The 21,383-nt window shown below is 37.7% G+C and overlaps 1 protein-coding gene across 2 annotated transcripts; it reads left to right on the forward strand.

Moving 5' to 3' along the window:
* Window positions 1-11,703: 11,703 nt before the first annotated feature.
* On the forward strand, window positions 11,704-21,285 carry LOC104236278 (uncharacterized). Of its 2 annotated transcripts, none has more exons than XM_009790168.2 (13): window positions 11,704-11,961; window positions 12,062-12,171; window positions 12,498-12,608; window positions 12,714-12,771; window positions 14,082-14,171; window positions 14,789-14,883; window positions 15,081-15,134; window positions 16,659-16,796; window positions 18,023-18,080; window positions 18,177-18,291; window positions 18,418-18,487; window positions 19,507-19,578; window positions 20,166-20,914. In XM_009790168.2, the coding sequence occupies exons 1-13, from the start codon at window positions 11,784-11,786 to the stop codon at window positions 20,325-20,327; spliced, it is 1,311 nt and encodes a 436-aa protein (XP_009788470.1). In that variant the 5' UTR covers window positions 11,704-11,783; the 3' UTR covers window positions 20,328-20,914. The 2 variants fall into 2 exon arrangements, with proteins under 2 accessions (XP_009788470.1, XP_009788471.1); XM_009790169.2 differs by lacking the exon at window positions 20,166-20,914 and adding an exon at window positions 20,921-21,285 and having other exon boundaries at window positions 11,705-11,961.
* Window positions 21,286-21,383: the final 98 nt, after the last annotated feature.

Below are 21,383 nucleotides of genomic sequence, written 5' to 3' on the forward strand. Positions count from 1 at the left end.
CAAATTCTCCAGCCCGTGATGGTTCTTGTAGAGATCAGCTCATTGTTATCATTTTTGACCACCGTCATGCCACCCTTCTTAGGCACACATTGCACCGGGCTAACCCAGCTGCTGTCAGAGATTGGGAAAATAATTCCTGCATCTAACCACTTGATCACTTCTTTCTTCACCACTTCCTTCATGTTGGGGTTCAACCTTCTTTGGTATTCCCTGGAAGGTTTATGTCCCTCTTCTAGTAGAATTTTATGCATACAATAGGCGATGATGATCCCCTTAATGTCTTCCATGGTCCACCCAATAGCAGTCTTACACTCCTTGAGTACCTGCAAGAGTTGTTGTGCCTGCACATCTAACAAACTAGATGAGATAATAACAGGTAATGTGGAGTTAGGTCCAAGGAACTCATACCTGAGATGGGCGGGCAGTGGCTTCAATTCCAGCTTTGGTGGTTCTTTAATGGATGGCTGGCTGAAGGAGTTTCTCTATTTTCTAAGTGCAGGGGCTCAAATTCAAGAGTTCTATCCCAAAACCCTCTGCCCTCTAAAGCCAACACCCATTCTGCCAGTTCTTCTCCATTCACCTCATCTAAATTCACCAAACATGCAGCAAGAGGGTCCTCAATAGTCAGCATCTCATCATCAGCTTCTACGATTACATCCACGGCATCAATAAGAGAGCAATTGGTGAATTCACTTGGTCGCCTCATAGATTTCTGCACATTGAATGTTATCTCTTTATCGTTCAATCTCATCTTGAGTTCCCTGGTCTCACAATCAATGAGAGCTCTCCCAGTGGCCAAGAACGGCCTTCCCAAAATTATGGGAATCTCTTCATCCACCATGCAATGTAGAATCACAAAATCTGCGGGGAATATAAATTTCCCTACTTGAATTAACACGTCATCTAGGATACCAGAGGGTCTTTTTACGGTCCTGTCAGCCAGCTATAACAACATTGAAGTGGGTCTAGATCTTCCAATCCCCAACTTCTTGTAGATCGCCAGAGGCATAAGATTTATACTAGCCCCCAAATCATAAAGTGCTATGGCGAAAGCAATGTTACCAATAGTGCTGGGAATTGTGAAATTCTCTGGGTCAGACAGCTTCTCAGCAATTGGTCTAGTCACCATTGCACTACAGGTCTGTGTAAGAGTCACCGTGGCCAAGTCTTGGAAATCGAATTTGCGGTACATCAAGTCCTTCATCATTTTTGCATAACCAGGCATCTCCTTCAAAGCATCAATTAATGGAATATTTACCTGGATTTGTTTCAGCATCTCCAAGAATTTCTTGTATTGTTCCTCTTTTTGGTTCTTAGCCAGCCTCTGTGGGAATGGTGCGGGGGGTCTCTTCTTCACAATGATTTGGGTATTTTCTTTGTCAGCTATCACCTCAACTATTGGTTCCTAGGCTGTCTCGACTTCTCTCTCAGCCTCAATTTGTGTGTTATGTTTTTTCTGGGTAGGTTGTATTGTCACCTCAGTCAGTTTCGTTGACTCATCCAGCTCAATGGGCACTGGTACAAGTGTCTCAGCCTGTCTGCTTTCCCGAGCCCTCTCTTGCTCCAAGTCTAAGTCTCTGCCATTACATAGACTCACTGCCATCAGCTGCTTCGGGCCTTGATCTTTTGGATTTATTTGAGTGTCTGCGGGTAATGTCCCATGAGGACGATTATTCAAAGACATCGAAATCTGACCCATCTGTAATTCAATATTCTTAATGGCTGAATCATGTGCATTTACTCTTTCACTGATTTTTACATTTGACCCAATAACATGCTGCATCATTGCCTCGACTCTAGCAAACCCATCTTCCTACCATCCATCATGCTGCTGCTGAGGAGGATGATACCCCTGCTGTTGCTGAGGATGATGATACCCCTACTGCTGATTTTGATTATTATATCCATGTGGTCTTGGATAAGGTGTCATATTGTTGTAAGGTCTCACACCTCCCATGTTTCCATTGTTGAGCTGTGGCTGGACTGGTTTGTACGGCTGATTTTGTTGGCCCCAATTTTGACCACCCTATCTCTGGCCTCCATAATTAGCCACATAATTTATGTCCTCAGGGTAGTGATGATGATCGCTTTCTGCATTCCACTGGTTACCAATTAGCCCATTGGTAGTATTTACAATGTGTACCTGCTGCTTCTGCCCTGACTCTTCCACCTTTTTGGTGAGTATACTCATCTGTGTCACTAACGTGGCCATGTTTTCAGCAAGAGTATTAGATGGATCTAAGGGCACTGAGTGAACCACTAGAGTGATAGGTGCATTCCTGGTCGTCCAGCCCGAATTCTGTGCCATCTTGTCAAGCAGACTCTGGCCTTCTCTCCATGTTTTACTCAAAAATGCTCCACCAGCTGAAGCATCAATATTACCCTTCACGCTATCTGACAATCCCATGTAAAACCGTTGTCCTAACATCAGATCTGGAGTAAAGTGGTGCAGACATATAACCAGCATCCCTTTGAATTGTTCCCATATTTCATGTAGTGTCTCCATTGGTCTCTGTTTGAAACTCAAAATTTCATCAATTTGTTGAGCAGTCTTATTGGGTGGGTGGAACTTGTTTACGAATTGTTTGACTAACTCCTCCCAAGTTATTATGGAATTAATGGGGAGTGAGTTTAGCCAGGTCTAGGCAGCTCCTGTCACTAAGAATGGAAACAACAACAGCTTGATTACTTCCTGAGTTACATTGGGCTGCCTTTGAGGTTTACAGATTAACAGGAAATTCTTCAAGTGATGTTGAGGATCTTCGACTTGTGACCCCGAAAATAGTCCCTTATTTTGCAATAAGTGCAGCATGTTGTTCGTGATTTGAAACGATTCATCCTGTATCTGCGGGACTAAAATCGTTGTGGTCAATTCTCTATTATGGGTTGTGCCCAGTCATATAGCTCAACCTCTGGAACAAGAGGTGCCACTGGTGCTACCGGCGCAACTAGGTCTACTATGTGACCCCCCAAGTTTGGTTCGAATTGTTCAGTTATTTATTGTTGTTTGTTTTTCCGATTGGCCCGATTCAAGGCTTTGAAAACTTTCTCGGGATATGATAATGCTTCAAATACTTCACCAGTTCTCGATGAGTTTCTAGGCATGCACCTGTACAACCAAGTCAACAAACGTTAAAATTTCAATGCATAGATTGGGTATAGAGAAAACTGACTACATTAAGAATTTTTGTATTTCTTTCAATTGCAATTGATAAACACCGTTCGATCCCCGGCAACTACGCCAAAATTTGATCACGCCCAACTATGCTTTATAAAAAGGACACGTGGACGTTGCAAATATAATCTGAGTATTTTGCCTTGAGTTGAACCCACAAAGAATTAACCTATCAATTACTCTCGTTAGACTTACAAAATTCTATGTAATCAATTTCTCAAACGTTGTGAATAACAATTGAGGATGTTTCTACTAACTAAGACTGACTGAAAATAAGCAACTGAAGACTAACTATGATTAAGTTGTAAACAATTAAGAGAAGGATCTTAGGTTATGATTTCCCCTATTGATGGAATCCCTTCCGGTTATGTTTCACATAGATTTGCCTAATCGTCTCTATCAATCATGAGCACTCTTATTACAGTAAATCTCTCCTGAGTAATCATGGCAATTTACTAGACGCACTCTTCCGAGTTACGCTAGTTGGCTTTGTTTATTACAGCTCACTTTAGATTGCACCCAAGGCTTCGTTATCCCTAATCCTGCCTTTAAACCCTCGGTTATTGATTCCTCATATACTTTGGGAGTGGTGTTGTTCAACAATTACCTAAATATGCACTCTCTCTCGAGTTATGCACACTAAATAGGCACAGATAATTGAGGATCCTATCAATTAACTATAATAAGAACATAGTTGAGCAAATAAAGATTAAACTGCGCAAACTATATCAACATAACAAGAAGTTCATCCTTCAATATGTACCATCAAAACCTTAGACTAAATATTTAGCTACTCATACTAGTGTTCATCATAACAGTAGTCAAATTCATCACGAAAAAATAAAACACAAAAGGAAGAAAGGAAGAACTCGATGTTGAATTATCCTCCTTGCCTTGTGCCTCTCCTTTCCTTGAACTAAGCTATGAAAACCTTGATAATGTTCCCTTGGGCGAGTTGGACCTTCTATATGTTAAGTGGATTTACCCCCGAACTTCCAAGTTTACCCCTGAAGTTTATTTTTTTGGAACTGGATAGCGCGGTCGCGCTAGTGGACGTGTTAATGACCGCGCATATGGCCTACCATTCTGCCTCAAATTCCTGGGCTAGCGCGGTCCACTAGTGGGCGCTAGTCTGGGTCTTCATTTCAGCTCTTCTTTCTCTCATCTTCCCACGTACTCAGCTCCTAGGGGCTTCTCTTACTTCAATTTAGCTCCAATTATAGTTTTAAGTCCTCATGCATGCCACTCACTCCTGTAGAACATGAAATTCACAATTAGAGCCAATTTATCATCATTTAACTATCTTATAACAGTGAAATATAGTCAAGCTGGGGCGTAAACAGTCACCAAATTATATGAATCTAGCCTATTATCACATGTGGGCTTGCGTAAATAGCAGAAAACATCCATTTATGTTGTTCAGGGGTTACCTGGATCATGTAGTGGACCTCTTATTATGTCATGGCAATTGTATCAACTGTGAGTGTATCCTGGGACCAAAATAGAGTTATACCTCCTACATGTCGTACAACAGGCACTTCTGCCATATGGGTTAATTGGAAATCATCCATAATGTGGTGGTGATCAGTGATATGTGCTTCTACTAGCACGACCAAGGATGGAAGATGATAATCAAGCATGGAGTGGAAGTTACGACTAAAATCAAGAGATTGTGCTCCCCTACAATTCCAAACGATGAAGTTCATCATAGAATTATTGGGTGGTGGTGGTTGTGGAACCTCCATGTTGGACTGGTTCGCTAGTAGAGGTAGGAGTGAGGGAGTTATAACTAGGGCATACTTCTACACATCTGGGTTTATAGTTGGCCTTATTCTTATGGAGCAGTGATGCAGGTTTGGAGGACAGTTGAGAATGAACCTTTTTGCGTACTCCTCTTTGAGGATTAAGACTTTGATCCCGCTGAGCCAAACAGGGTCGGGCCTTGTTTCCCTGAAGTTGATCATTACTTGAGTTATCTCTAGGTGGAAGATTTCGTTTTTGCGTTATGATTGGGAGAGTTTGGAGGAGAGATCTCTGGGGACTGTGTGATCAGATCGTGTGGCCCCATTGGAGATGGTGGAATAAAAGGCAGTGGTGGGAGCACATATGTTTGGATCCATGGTATGGGAGGAACTACTGGAGTGGGAGGGTAAAAGGGAAGGTTGATTATGTATGGAAATTGAGGAGGGGTTTCCCATTGTGGGATTGGTGGAGCTAGAGGTTGGTAGGGAGCTAAGCTAGTTTATGGCATCATAGACTAGTGGTACTAGCCAAAACGCCAAACTCATCCCTTCCATTCCAATCTGAGCAAGGTCTGATGGATTTTTGAGGAGTATGGTGATTTCTTGGTCGTTCACAATCAGTGTGAATATGAGTTCATGATCTTGGAGGGCTAGTTCTAGATAGGAGTTGGGATTGTTTGGTGCATGTGGAGTTTGGGCTGTGAAGAAGCGTGAGTTGGGGTTCATTGGTAGAGGACGAGGTGGTGGAAGACGATGATATGATGGAGGAGTGATTTGGTGAGAGGTTGTTGGTGTGAGTGATGGTCTCCGGCGGGGATTGTGATTTTGTGTAGTTTAGAGTGGTAATTGTGGCATTTTGTACTAGAGAGGGAGTGATAGGTAACGTGCGGGAATGATTTGTGGGAGTTGATGCTGGAGGTGAACTCTAAGGCACTAGATTGGTGGTAATAAACAGTGAGTTTATGAGTGGGCTTTGGGAATTGTTTGGGTGAGAGAGGTCGATATTTGGAATGAGATTTGCATGGGCTTCGGTTTGAGTCGATTGGGGCAAGGCTGTTGAGTGTAAGGTGGATTTTGTAGGGTCATGATTGTTATTGGATTTAGGGAAGTATGCTTGGATTTGGGTCTCTATACTAGACCCTTGAAGTGTCATTGCTGGGGGAGATTTGTTATTAGGTTGAACTAAGAGGGAGTGATTAGTGGCAGTTTGGTGTACGCATTGCATGTGGAGTTCATAAGATGTGGCAGAGGTGTCAGAAGTGAGAGATTGTGCATGGCTTGGGTTGCTATGTGGTGTAGGGCTTGGGCTGCTAAGAGGCTTTGGAGAAGTAATAGTGGGCTAGCCCAACAGGTTAGACTCTTCGAGCTGGGCATTAAGGGATCTATTTTTATGAAGGATATCAAACATGTTATTAAGGGGAATAGTATTAGGGGCGGAGAAGTCTTTTCCACTTACACTAGTTGTCTGCAACGAGGGTGGTTTAGGGTTAGAAGACGTACCTGGGGCGTGTGGTAGCTGCTTCCTGCGTGGTGGCTGAGTTCCTGCAAAACTGGATGGTGCACCCTCACTATATTGTCGGTACATGGGCATTTTGGATGAGTATTTTGGTGGGAAAATGACTAATTTCCATTCTTGTTCTGAATTAGGTGGAGAAGGAGTGGTAGTTGGGTTAAGTTGGGGACCGAATAATGGAGGATTAGTGGAAGATGTGCCTGGGATTAGAGGTTTTATTTGGTAGGTGCATTATTTTTTGTTGTGTCCTAAACGACCACAGTTTACGCAGAGCAAGTTAAGGCCCTCGTACAAGATGGTTTGCTTATGGGTTCCAATATAAATGTAGAATTTTAGTGGCTTGTCAAGCAGCACTTCTATGCAGAGGCTTGCATAACGCTCTCTAGTAGTGTCTGAGGTACATGCATCAATCTTAAGGAGCTTACCCACTTTGCTTCCCAATTTCTGAAGAATTTCAATATCATAGAATTCAGTGGGAAGTTCGAGCAATCGAATCCATATGGCAGAGTATGTAAGTTGTGCCTTAGATGCAAGAAATTTCGATTCCCATCTTCTCACAGACAAGAAATGATTTAGAATAAACCATGGCCCATCATGTAGTGCATTTATCATATTTTCTTCCTTTTGGAATTTGAGTAGAAACAAATCAGAGTCTAGGTCTATTAAAGGAACCTCCTCAGTTGGTTTCCATTGCGCAAAGATTTTCTGTTTAAGCAATTGATGTCCCACTTTTAGCCGAAATACCTTAACTATGACTGAGTATTTTCAAGGAGAATAAAGTCTTGTTTTATCACTTAAAGATAATGGAACAAAGTTGTCCAAGTCATAAGTAGTGTTATTCTCATCACTGAGGTCAAGGTCAGTGGTGGCATAATGAGATTGGTGTAGAGAAGGGGGAACGGGTGATGTAGAAAGAAGTTTATGTAAAAAAGAATTTGGTTGGGAATTGGTGTGGGAATCGTCGATTTGCATAGTACTAAGATCGGGTGGTTCATTGATTGGTAAATTGGCTGGGGGGGATTTATTTTCCATGTGATTGTTCATTGCAGAGGTCAATAGTGAGAGGCTGAGTTATTGTAGGTAGAGAGAGGAGAGAGCATTTTTTAGAGAGAAGAAATTTTATTCGTTTTTACTCTATTAACAGAGATTTCACTACCTTTAATGTTCTTTATCATTGTTGTTTTATTTTAATTGAGACTCTATAGAATTTGATTGAGATGTCGGAGGTGGATGGGTGGCCCAAGGGGGAGGCTAGTAAAGCCTTGATTTAAGTCCTTAAAATTTTGATTATGATTTTATTTTATTTTAGACAATATTAAAGTGCAAAAAAAAAAAATACTAAAAGTTTGTAAAAAGAAAGAAAGAAAGAAAGAATGTCTACTCTTTAACAGTAATTTTCTTTAGAATTTTAAATACAACTACTTAAATTTTTATATTAGTAAATATAATTTCTTATAAATACCAAAGGTAATATATTAAAATACATACCTAACGTCTTATTTATTTAAATTATCGCTTATTAATATAAATAAGAAAATTAATATGTGAAGTTAAAGACTTTATGAGTTAAGTATATTATGGTATAAATAACAAGTATGAAAAAATGGCAATACCAACTTTTTTGCACGTGTGTGTATACATATTTGAATTCTAATATAAAAAAGTGAAAGGCTTTTTATAAAAAAAAATATCCTGTTTTATGCTACTAATTTTATTAAGCCGCAACATCACCACCATGCATCGGCAAGTGCTCAGCTCACCGTAGTATGAACCAAATTAACTAAAAGAATAGTCTTTAATTAGAAAGTAAAATGCAAATAAAAGCCGATTAATTAATGAATGAATTAGTGTTCACTCACAGCCTGAACAAGATAATGCTCAGCTTGCACCCTGTAACCAAAAAGTGCACTGAGCAACCTCCCTTAAAGATACTCGCGCATTGAACGTTAATATCTGATTTTCCTCAATTCTACAAATTAAAGTTTAGCTAAACTTAACTTAATCACAATTACTAGCTAGCCTAGCTTGAAACATGAATGCCGAAAACTCAAATTGTTGGAAGTAAGTAAAGTTGAAAGTTTATCGGACACTCGCCAAGAGAGATTGCTTCTAGTTTCATCATGCCTTCAGTGCACAATCGGTCCAAGTCTAGTAGCCTTTCCGCTTCAGTCGGAGCGTAGCGGCTCAGGCACCAGGCCATTCATAATCCATTCGGAAACTTCTACCTCTTCATCCTCTGTGGAGCTCACTGTTTTCAACAATGAGTGGGAATCATAACACTATGATGAAAGTGCATTAGACAAATAAAAGAGGAGGATCTAATTACTTTTAACATTGATAACTTGTTACATTGCCATAAAAATATATATTGCAAAAAGAATAATAAATCTTAACTACAAAATCAACTACAACAAAAAAAACTCCTAGAATTCCAAACAAACAAATGAGACTGCCTTTTTATGTAAATTCATGAGCCGAAGTTTAATGACAACACCAATATTAATCAAGATTGCCTTGAGAATAAATAGAATGCTTCTGAGCCAAGCTGGGTATATCTATAGAAATGAATGAACAACGATGTGTCTACCACCTACATATAACTATAGAAATGAAGAAAATACATATGAGAATGATTGAGTTTAGGGGTTGTGAATTTGTAGGGATAAAAGGATAATTGGTGACAGAAATTTGATTAGCATTGTTTAATGCACAAAAGATAACGACTTGGAAGGTGAAAGCTGAAAAGTTTATGCCTATAATTGTTTATTATATGGATTAGTAATTACAAGATACTTAATCTTTACTTTGGTGATGATCTTCTATTAGACAAAGACATCGACTTTATCAGACATTATTAGAGATTTGGGCTTTAATAGGCAAAGAAAGTGGCTATTTACGTTAGCAAATTTTTATAGAGTGAAGGAGAGAAATGAATGAAAAAAGTCTAATTCAGTGAGCTATAATTTTAAATCCTAGTACAAGAGAAACAAGATATCTTCCTTGCCCAAGTGTTAGTGATCAACAACAACAACGACCCAGTATAATTCCACAAGTGGGGTCTGGGGAGGGTAATATGTACGCAGACGTTACCCCTACCCCGAAGGGTAGAGAAGCTGTTTCCAGGAGACCCTCGGCTCAAAAAAAGCAACAGGAGCCGATATATTAGTACCATAAAAATGCATAATACAATAACAACAATATAAGAGATATGAAATACAGAATACGAAATACGAAATAAATGGCTGGTATAGTAAAACTAGCAGGTAAAGCCCTGCATCAATAGACGACCAATGACATTCTTAGTCTAACTCCTAACTAGCTACTCTCACTCTATTGTGTTGTAGAAATATTCACAACTTTCCTATAACCTACAACCTTAATGCTCGACCTCCGTAATTCTCTGTCAAGGGTCATGTCCTCAGTAATCCTAAGTCGCGCCATGTCCTGTCTGATCACCTCTCCCCAATACTTCTTAGGTCGCCCTCTACCTCTTCGCGTGCCCACTACAGCCAGTCGCTCACACCTCCTCATCAAGTGTTAGTGATCAAGATAATTAAAACATTCGTACTTGCTATTATTCATAGGGTTTCGACCCAAATAGAAATAAGCATAAAGTCTTGTTTTCACTCTAGGAATATCATGTAAATCATGGAGAGAGATCAAAAGCATACTCTATATTGAACCATTATTACAACAACAACAACCAGTATAATCTCATTTAGTGGGGTCTGGGGAGGGTAGTGTGTACGCAGACCTTACCCCTACCCTAGGGTAGAGAGACTGTTTCCAAAATAGAAACCCCCGGCATCCTTCCCTCCTAGAACTTCTCACCTTGCTCTTGGGGAGACTCGAACTCACAACCTTTCGGTTGGAAGTGGGGGTTGCTTACCATTAGAGCAACCCCTCCAATATTGAACCATTATTGCGAGACAAGAGGGGTTGCTCTGATGGTAAGCAACCCCCACTTCCAACCGAGAGGTTGTGAGTTCGAGTCTTCCCAAGAGCAAGGTGGGAAGTTCTTGGAGGAAGGATGTCGGGGTCTATTTGGAAACAGTCTCTCTACCTCAGGGTAGGGGTAAGGTCTGCGTACACACTACCCTATCCAGACCCCACTAAGTGGGATTATACTTGGTTGTTGTTGTTGTATTGCGAAAATGAATTCATATTGATGGAGTTGTTTATTCCTTTAGTAAGTATTACAACGGTACTTATGAAATTTGCATTGTAGTGTTTAGTGTTAGAACCAAAGAACTCAGAATTTTAAAGTGAATATAGTACATAAGTTTTCTTTACTAGATAAATTTTGAGTAATGCTATTTTTATGTTGAATGCAACTGTTACCTGGATTCAGCTTGGTTTTGCTTCTTTCAAGCATAATTAATTTTCTATAATTAAAATTACTGCTAATCAAACATACAATGATACAAACTTAAAACTTATTTCTCAATTTCCAAAGCAATTACATGTAGAAGGCCTCTATATATGTATGTAAATATGCACTCACTCAAACAACCCATTAACAACTAATCTTCAACTCATTAGATCTTTTAATGATCACCTAATCAGATTTACAGAACCAAATTTTGTTATTATTTCAAATTCTTCTACTTCGAATACCGTTTGAATCATGTGTTATTCGATTCTCATGTACTATTTCCTTGCAGAATGGATCTTGACGTATTATTCCTATATCTCCTTATCAAATCCAGCTGCATTAAATTACTCGTTAATGATTGATCAAATTTGATAGTTTTGCCCTCGGGAACAAAAAGTTTTGGCCCAGAATGGATAATATCAACTACTTGACGTCCATTTAACGCATCCATTATGGCTATTTCATATTTGTACAAATAGAATAGTCTATTTATACAAAATGGTAAAGGAGCTTCTATGATCATCGAGCATAGAAATAGAAATGAAGCGTTAATTCTTACCACTTGATCGTGTTGCTCCTGGCAATAAATATGCATGAACCATTTTACGAAGTACGTGTCCGGATAAATTTTCTAGCCCAAATTTAAATTTAATCTACTCCTAATGCGGCTAAATATTTAGAATTATCCGTTCTTGTTTTATTATTTATTTTAAAGATTATATCATCTATGAGAGTATTGTTTTAAATTACTACCAGATAAAAGGACTTTTATATATAATTATTTATAATAAATCTAATTTGGTAACTTAATTTTTTGACCCAAAAAAAAAAATTCAAAACGTTTTACTCATTTGGTAACTAAATGAGTATTAACTAAACAAAATTAAGTGTAAAAATATACTGATGAGATAAATCAATACACCTAGCTTTCGGTAGTCCAACTTTCGCTTCCTTTTTCGTCGAGCAGAATCGCCGGAGATGAGCATTTCGACCGGAAAAGTCGCCGGAGAGGATTTATTCGCCGAGGCAACTGCAGCTGCCGATGAGCTTTACAGCTTTCGCGACAACTATTTCCCCTTAAGTCCGGAGGAGAGAGTCTCCAAATTGCAAATCCAATCTGATCTCGCACTTCAAATCCTCGATACTATCCCTATAGGTAACTAACTAACTGGATAATTGTATTGTTTGAGCTACTTTTTGGCGAATTATTAGCAAATGCGTTGAACTTATTGTGATTTGTGGTTAAATTTGTGCAGAAAAGAGGAAATTGCCACTTCAACGTGCAACTTATGAGTATTTAAGAGGCAAAGTACTTGATGTAGTTCCTGTATATAAGAAAGAAGCAGAGGATCATTTGTCCAAAGCAGTAAGTAAATAAGATAAATTTAGAATGTTAATTTGATGCCCTAATATGCTCTGCCATTTAGGCTCCTAGGTTTTTGGTTTTGCGGTAACAGTGCGACTTGTGATGCGGTGTGGGTTAGACGTGCGCACGTCACATGTTCGAACCCTGCCACATACAAAAGCCTGATATGGGTAGAGGGGTGAATTCATTATTTACCGAGTTTCAAACCATGTGCCATTGGCCTTGGGGATTTTTTGGCTATTAAAAACTTGAAATATATAGTATATACTTTGCCAGATAGCTTGTAGCATTCTTATTTGAGGTGTTTTTGATTTGTTGCCTTTTAGGTTAAGTTGAATCCGTCTCTTGTTGATGCTTGGCTGTGCCTAGGTAACTGCATTTGGAAGAAAGGAGATTTAAATGCAGCAAAAAATTGCTTTACATTTGCCCTTAGCAAGGTCATTTATGCTGCTATTGCTTTGGTTATAATGATTTCAATAGTAAAGTCTTTTATAAAAGGTCTACAGTTTTTGATAGATATCTTCAATTTGTTATGTTTTCAGGGTCTAAATAAGAATATTCTATGTCAACTATCAATGCTCGAAAGAAAACTGGCTCAAGGTGAATATTGATATATGCTATGTTCTTTTTTTGTGCTTAATGAGCATCATACGTACATATATATGCTAATACTGAATAGTAGATAGGAGGAAATGTAACCATATTAAGGCTTTCTTTTACTGAGTGATCCAATCTAATGAAGTCGAGTACAACCATGAAAAACATTAAACTGAATGACCTACATTGCATTATTTAGCCTTGAATAAATGGTAGACTAGAATTCTCCCTTTCCAAAGATGGTGACAAGTCTTTGTACTAGGAAAATTAAACTCTTAAGTAGAAACTCAAGCTAGTATTGTCAGACTAGTGTAATTCGCCGGGAAACCCACAAATATCACTCACCTGATGACTATAGAAATGAGGCATCCAAGATAATGACGATGTCCTCCAAGCCTTAAATTTGAGTCCTCTATTTGCACTTTTTGAGGTTGTTTTATGGAGGCAAATGGAAACTTGTAAAATTAGTTCGTTGACAGAGTCAAATTGAGAGTAGGTGATGTCAGAAATATCAGTTTGTGGTTTTATAAGTGGCTGGATAATGGAAAACCTAAACAGAATTTTCCAGTTTATTCAATATACTGGTCAGTAAAGACATTACTTTGCAGAATGCTATAATGGAGCTGGTTGAAATGTTGAATCTAGAAAAACTTTGATGACTGGGAGATCTTATTTTCAATATAGCTTATTATATAAAACCCTGTGCGTTCTTCCTTGTATCCTTGATGTTCTTGAATGGCTGTTACAGTATAGTGAAATCAAGTGCCTCTTCATTTAATTGAGGGATGTCTGAAAGAATGATCACAAACAAGGTTTCCCCTTTTATTACAGTGTAATCATTTTCTCTAATTTCAAATGTTATTTGATTATTTAAAACTCACCAAACAATTGTTTCCCTGTTGTGAAAGGGAAGGAAACTATATGGAAACTATGCCTGTTTTTAACTATTAGTTCACTCCTTTATTTTCCCCTTTAGACAAGTAGCTGTACTGATGATTTACAGCCATTGGAAACTTATGTTGTCCTTTCCAATGCATCTTATTCAAGACAAAAATGCTTACTGATGTGTTCGTGGCAACATGGATTGGTCAGATACACTGTGTACAAACTATTGCGTTCTAGTACAAGTAACAGTCTACTTCGTGATTCCTACCTTTTAGAGTATTATCTTAATTTTGAAGAATGTATATTTAAGTTTTCTTTTCTCTATTTAAATTATTTGCTTATGAAGAAAAGTTCACATCTCTCCTGACATTCTTTTTCCTGAGAGGCTTATCCTACTCTGCTCATCTGATTTTATGTTTACTTTGCAGATGCTGAAAATCCAGAAGAAGTTGTTGATGAAAGTATTAAACATGCCAGGGAAGCGATCACTTTGGATGTCAAGGATGGATATTCTTGGTGTAAGACTGCAGATGGATTCTAGTTAAAGGAGACACTTCCTCAATTACTTAGCTCTGACATCCCTTGATATGTTGTTTTGAACATTCTTTACTTAATCACTATTTGCTTCGTTATTATCCTTTTACCTAGTGCTGGTCAATGAAATTGAGTCGATGTTTGTCTTTATCTAAAGCATGCTTTAATTTAGAAGTAAAAGATAATTTCTGTAAGCACTCAATGATCAAGGCATAGCAACTAAATAAATTTAGTATCTGTACTATTTGCTTCTTTATTATCCTTTTACCTAGTGGTTGTCAATGAAATTGAGTCAATGTTTGTCTTTATCTAAAGCATGCTTTAATTTAGAAGTAAAAGATAATTTCTGTAAGCACTCAATGATCAAGACATGGCAACTAAATAAATTTAATACTTGTAATTCAGTGCATGCTAAGCTTCACTTTTCACCTACGGTTACTTCAGTATCCTGTGCTGCTAAAGTTCTGCTATACTCATATTCATCTATCTCCTGATAGATGAACCATAACCCACACTTTATGCATCGAAATTCAAATTTCTTCAATGAGTTTTCGTCTTCCTTTTCTTTTTTGACTTGTATTGCTTCCATCTTTTTTGACAGATAACCTAGGAAATGCATTTCTCACTTCTTTTTTTGTGACTGGAGCATGGGATCACAATAAGCTTATACAGTCATTAAAAGCATACCAGAATGCTGTAAGTATGCATTTTTCAATTTGACTTCTGTATAAAGCTTCTCTTAAAATGCGTCTCTTGGAGTCGGCACCTTCCCTCTTATCATCTTTCTCATGACCTTCAGATTTATCAGCAGTGTGTTGATTCTTCCAAGCCTGTTATGTTCCATGTTTTCTTTATAAACTTGAAACCTCTTCTAATTCTGGGACCCTTTTCAGGAAAGAGATGAAAAAATGAAGTCAAACCCTGATCTGTATTACAACTGTGCCACTGTAAGGCTTATAACCAATCCTCCCTTACTGATTTATTCTGTGATATAATAACTTAGTATGAGAGCTTTTGGAGGAGTTCAGTTAGACTTCATAAAGTTGCAAAATAGTCTTTTGTCTCTAGTTTCTTTTTGGTGTACGTATGAGTTGCCTTTTTCTATTAGATGAATTAGTTTCCTTCGTTGAGAACCATATCTTGGTGTAGATTCTCCCTTTTTGGCATACAGCTTGTATACGGGGTTCTCCCCTTCTTTTAATGAAATTATTACCTTATCAAAAAAACTTAGTATGAGATTCTTTGAGAACATCTCAGAAACATTATAGCAAAAATGGCCTTTCTTGACTCACTTGTTTTCTGTTAGAAGTTTGGTTGTGGTTGCCACTGATTGCCTCATGTTTATAATTATATTGTTATTATCATTACTATAATTGGTTCACCAAGAAAAGGAAAACTAAAGAATAAGAAAATTAGATGGGGAAACTGTCCCTTGTCGAGATTGTACAAGTTGAGAAACCTGTATCACTTGGTCAGCTTCAGTCTGCAGAAAATAAGGGATATAATTTCATATATCTCTTTTCTAGATTTTTCTTCATTTTTAATTCTGCTTCTTCCACCTATCAGAAGTACCCCCTTGATTCATTCTAATGGCTGCATCAATGCCTCTCTATGACCATGGTTCTATTTGCATTTGAGATTAATGAGTAGAATGTATACTGAACTGGTTAGGAGAAAAGGAGAAAAATAGAAAGAAAAGAAAGGGTATATATTGATCTCTCAAAATCCAAGGAATGAAATGCCGATTTGGGAGAAGTGTGTGGGAAACTTTACAATAAAGACAGAAGTTGGTTGATGCTGGGAACTTCATGAGCAAAGAGAATTGTCGATTTACAGGACACACTAGAGCTTTGGATTGAAGAATAGTAAAAGTTATCTCATGAGCAAAAACGAATGTGTTTTTTACCTCATTAATCCCTTCTTTTTTTTTCCTTCTTGAAAATCCATCACCTTTTTCACTGTAGGAATCATGTCGGCATTTTAAGGTGAGAATATTTTTGAAAATCTCTTTAAATGATTTTCTCAATGTATGCAGATATCAATGGGTGCGTAATTGATGTAGTTTCAAGATAATCCATCAGAGAGCATAAGTCTGCAGCTTCAAATGCTCACTTTGGTAATAATAATAAATAAATAAAATTGTCAAACGTTGAACTAGTCTGTTTTCCTACTGAATTGGTAGCTATCAACTCTCTCTTCGTGTTTTTTCTTCTTCTCTTTGTGGTTAGAAAATGATTTGTTAAGATCTACCACCTATACAAAGCTTTTCCTGTGCGTATTCTCATCCTATCTTCTTCTTCTTTTGGCTTGAGCATTGTATGCAAGATATGGAGCCTATCTAAAGAAATTTACCTTTTTTCTTTCTTATATCTAAAGTCTGCATACATAATGATGTATTAAATGATGTTTTCATTTTCCTCTCCATATTTTTTACAATAAATGCTTGGATGGATCTGATTTGATTCTTAAAGGTGAACAAATATCTGGAGAATTACGAGAGGGCCCTTACTGGATTTGAAGCTGCTGCATTAATGGATCCTGGTCTTAATGCTATGGAGGATGCAAGAATGATGGTTCTGCTCCTTGATAAATTAGACTATTTGCTTCGGGTAAGATTATTTTGGTTCTAGATTACTTAAAGCATTTGCAAGTGATCTTTTGTTCTTATTTTGGCTAGCATTTAGGAAATCAGGGCTGGCAGAATTAGAGTGGAGTCTTAACGAAATTCTTCATTATTTTGATTCAGAAATGCATGGTTCCAGGCATAAAATGTGTCAGAGTCGTAGTTCCTCATCTGATTTTTCTTGTCTGACTCGTGACATGTGGAGTTGTGAAGCATTCAGATAGAACTCTTCCCAAAAAAAAGAAAGGGAATTTGATAAATTTTCTATGCATTTAGACATATCATATATTGTTGATATGGAACATATGGGTTTTGCAGCTTATGACACCTGACTTGCTTATTACGAAAACGTCCCTTTTCTGAGGCAATAAAATGTTTGATATGGCAGTCTTTAGATGCTTCTGACTTCCACTCGACGTCTAACAAAAGATTCTGGCTAATGGTAGCAAGGGGAGACACATATGTCATTTGAAATTTGTATGACAAGAAGGCTCCAAAAGGTTGCCCTTCTTTTAAAACATTACTGTGGATTCGTTAAATGCTTGGGAGAACTGGGAAACTAGTTGATGCTAGGAAACAGATTATAGGCAGCTGAGGTTATGCAGGAGCAAGAGTTGTTTGAAAGGGAAGTTGGCAGTGGGTATCTTAATCTAGTGTCAGTGTTGGGTTCACTATGCTACAGAGGTCAATATAGAAACCTTAATAGGGTTGCACCAAATTCAGTGAAAATTTTCTCCAGTTCAAATTATTTTGTCTCTTTAAGTTAGATGATTAGGTGAAAGCAGTTCAGGAAAAGGGGAAACTTACTAACAAATAACAGTTAGAGAAGGCATAAGGCTTGATGATATGCTAGTGTCGAGACGAGGTTTAAGCATTCAGGGTACTACAAGTTGCTAAGTAAAATCAACCGAGAATTGGCCTTATCTTTCTTACCGTTGACCTACTGATATCCAGTTTACCCATTAATGGGTTGAGTGAGTCTCCATTTTTACTGATTGTACTGGCAGGTATTCGTCCAAAATTAGTTGTTTCTTCTTCATCTCTTGCATGTTTTCGAGCTACTGTAGAGCCGTTAAGGTATTACTCTTACAAGAGGAAAAAACAAGTGTACAATTCTGAATCTATTTGTGTCAAACACTTCAATTGGGTGTATAGAACATCTATCATGCATGATGTTTGAAGAATGTCGAATGATTTGGTCCTCTCTCTCAGGGTCAGAGTAAGGCTAAGCGGCTTTCTTCCCTATCATCATCACTTGCTACAGTTGATTGTAAGGACTTTTATTCATCTTCTTAGTTAACAGAAGAGTTCGATAGTTGATCATCCTCATTATGGATGGAGGTCTTAACAGAGGAACTTCTTGCAGTGAGCCCTTCATACAAAAGAGCAACCATGGATCTCCTATCTGAAGGTCTTAATAAAGGATATGCAATCATTGGAAAAGTTCTGTTCTTCGCTAAGAATGAGAGTTTAGCTCCATTGTAAGTTACCTTGATTTCTACGTACCTAGAGTAGTTCATCATTTTATCTCTTTGCTCATTTTTTGTTCCCTTTGCAAATGATGGCATTTTAAACTGATATTTGAACTTGTACTTGTATTCCGCCAGGTACTACGTGCTATCTGATTCAAATCACACGTTTTATGTAATTTCGGTGTATGGTATTCGCAGTGATGCTGTAAGTCATCCTTCTAGAGTTGTTTAATGTCTTTTCATACAGCTCTTTGTTTGTGTTACTCAATTCATGAGATCGGGGATCTTGTTTCGTAATTGAAGAAACATAGGCAAGTTAAGCAACCAACATTTTTTGATATTCATGTCCCTTTTTTATTTTTATGAAGTAATAAATGTCATTAAAACAAAAGGCAAAAGATGGCCGTATACAAGAAGTATACCAAAAAATAGAATTCCTTACAAAAAGACATGGTTTTCTGAATGCCACCCAATCATCTATATATAAGGGAACCTCATGGGTACACCAAAAAACTATAAGCTAAAAGAGGTTGATTTTCATGTCCTTGTTTGTGCTTAACAGCAGCAGTAGCAATATGCCTGATATTTTATATAGTTTTTTCTCATTTCACTTTTCCTTCTTCGAAGAAGAATTAGTTGAAGTGTAGGTATCGTACTTCAGAAATACCTTGGCCTTTCTTAACATAGAAGAAGAAAATGTTATATAGCTGGATTAACCGTAAGCCTGAACAGTCTATTTCATTGACTGCCTCCATTAGTATTACTGTAACGTTGGAGCACCGCCATTTAAGTTTTTCATTTGCTGCTTCAGATATCTTCAAGAAAAATTTTTTTGCCCTAATAAGGCTTGTTCTTTGCATCAATGTAAAAAAGTGAATGTATCATTCATGATCTGATTTTGATCCACACTTCATTCTGACCCCAGATTCGATAAAGTGAAATACATTCATTAAGTGCTTCGTACTTCAAGATTGTGAATGTATCGCCTCCTCTATCCTGCATTGACTCGGAATAAACAGATTAAATTAATCAAAATATAACATGTAGAGCCCATAATGTGTTAATTTTTGAGAGGGAGAATTGGTGAATGTAGAACTAACCATGACTATTCTATTTTACCTGAACTTATGGAAGTAACTAGACACTTTTGGGTTGCTTTGATCCTTTTCCCAAGCTTCCCTTATATTATCAGTTAATTCAAGTATAATTTACTCCTATTGACAGATTAAAGAAGGAGATCAGGTCACCTTATTGGAGCCTTTCTACCGTTTTGTAGATTTTTCTTGGAGAGAAAAGGTAATTATTTATGTTATTATGCAGTAGTTGCAATTTAGTCTATGTATTTTGGAAATGTCAGAAGTTCTTCTCTATCTTGGTCCTGGCCATCATTTCGTTGCGGCCAATATTCTGGCTTTGTCGATTGACAGTTTAATGGTTCGATCTGGTTTTATTCATAATCGCATCTGCAAGCCATATCCTGTGGGTTTTAGCTGTATCTTCCCTAGCAGAGTGGTGTCTTTTTATAAAAGGAACTTTCTCAATGGAACTAAAAAGGAAGAGCTTGAGCTCTTTTTCTCCGAAATTTACTTTTAGCCACCTGTGGCGGCTATGTGCATGTATTCCAACAGGTATATATTTTGGTAATGGTTATACTTATACTAGAGAGGAAATGCTTGAAACTCGACCTCCCCTTACTCCACACGGCTGGTTTGATATACAATGCACGTGCCAAAATCAGGTGTCTGTTCCACTTTAAAACCTGTATGGTGTTTTCTGTTTCTTTCTTTCTGTGAACACCTTCGGACACCCCTTTATAATCATTAAAAGATGGTACTAGCTTGCGAAAATCATTGTATTTATCATGAATTTCACTTTATCTGCAGAATAAGCAAACTCATTTTGTAGGCTTGACCATGGCCCAGGTAAAATTGCCATGTTTGTTATATGGTGATAAAATGCCATATCTGTTTTTTCTAGTAGGTTTGGTACTCTTGTTTACTGTTCATGTTGAATTCAAAATCTCCTACCTACCCACTCAACTCTAGCCAGGCATCCACACTATTCCAAACCCAGTTCAATACACACCTGACCCGCTTGCTCCCTGTTCACACCCTCTGCTGCTATGGCTAGATCGTGGAAATTTGTAGCATAGGATACAGTTAAAAGCAAAAAATTCTGAGCCAGCAGTGGATAACATTCTAATCACCTCTTCCAATTGCCAGAAGTAGATAGAAAAAATGAAAGCAAGAAAGGATTACTGAGTTCGTTGTCTTTCTTTGAGCTAGTACAGTGATCCTTCTCCAATTAGGGTATAATATTGCCAACATTTCCACCAATAACAAGTGAGAGAACCCATTGGAACGTCATTCTGTCTTTATGAATATCTTTATAGAAGCTGTCTTTAAATATAGGGAATGTGAACCATGTAATTAGCAATTTTTGAAGTTGAACAACAATGAACTAGTTTCTTACGGATTCTGGAAAGAAGATTGCCACTTTTGGCATGTGAGTGGTATTGCACAAGATGGTTTAGGCTGGAATAATGTTATGGCGCATGTACTAACCAGTTGTCTTTTAGTGTTTTCACAGTAGTTTGTTCAAATTCTCATCCTCAACAAGTTATTAATTTTGAATACAGCTATACCAATTCAAATCAGTACGAGTGGATTTTGTGGAACAAGTTCTTGTAAATGGAAAATGTTTGTCTCCTCATCATGCAGTTCGTACATCAATCTATGCGCAACTCAAGGCATGAAGAATCGATAAACTTTTCTTGTAAATTTTGGCGGTTTTTTGCTGTGAATTGATTTTCATGTAAATACTGGTCTAGGCAAATTAGCTGATTAAGTTTCTTGAGTGCTTGTTAATTTTTTGGTCTTCCATATCTCTTTCTTCTTCTTCTCAAGACTTACACATTTTCTTGTGTGTTGAAAATTTATGTGCGAGAAGCTCTTTTGCCTTCTTATTTTTGTCTAATGTCAGCTAACGACTTCGTTTCCTTCAGCAGGATTTTGGGATGATATGTTTTCTAAGTAGATTATTGACTTCTTAAGCAAATGCATCATCTAATAGCATCAACAGCCATCTGGTTTGCATGTTTA

This window comes from Nicotiana sylvestris, chromosome 10 (genome assembly GCF_000393655.2).
Source record: "Nicotiana sylvestris chromosome 10, ASM39365v2, whole genome shotgun sequence".
Classification (NCBI taxonomy): Eukaryota; Viridiplantae; Streptophyta; class Magnoliopsida; order Solanales; family Solanaceae; genus Nicotiana; species Nicotiana sylvestris.

Coding starts and splice junctions, on each gene's coding strand:
- LOC104236278 (XM_009790168.2), top strand. CDS start 11,784: ATGAGCATTTCGACCGGAAAAGTCGCCGGAGAGGATTTATTCGCCGAG. Junction 12,172..12,497: donor AGGATCATTTGTCCAAAGCA/GTAAGTAAATAA, acceptor GTTGCCTTTTAG/GTTAAGTTGAATCCGTCTCT. Junction 12,772..14,081: donor CGAAAGAAAACTGGCTCAAG/GTGAATATTGAT, acceptor TTTACTTTGCAG/ATGCTGAAAATCCAGAAGAA.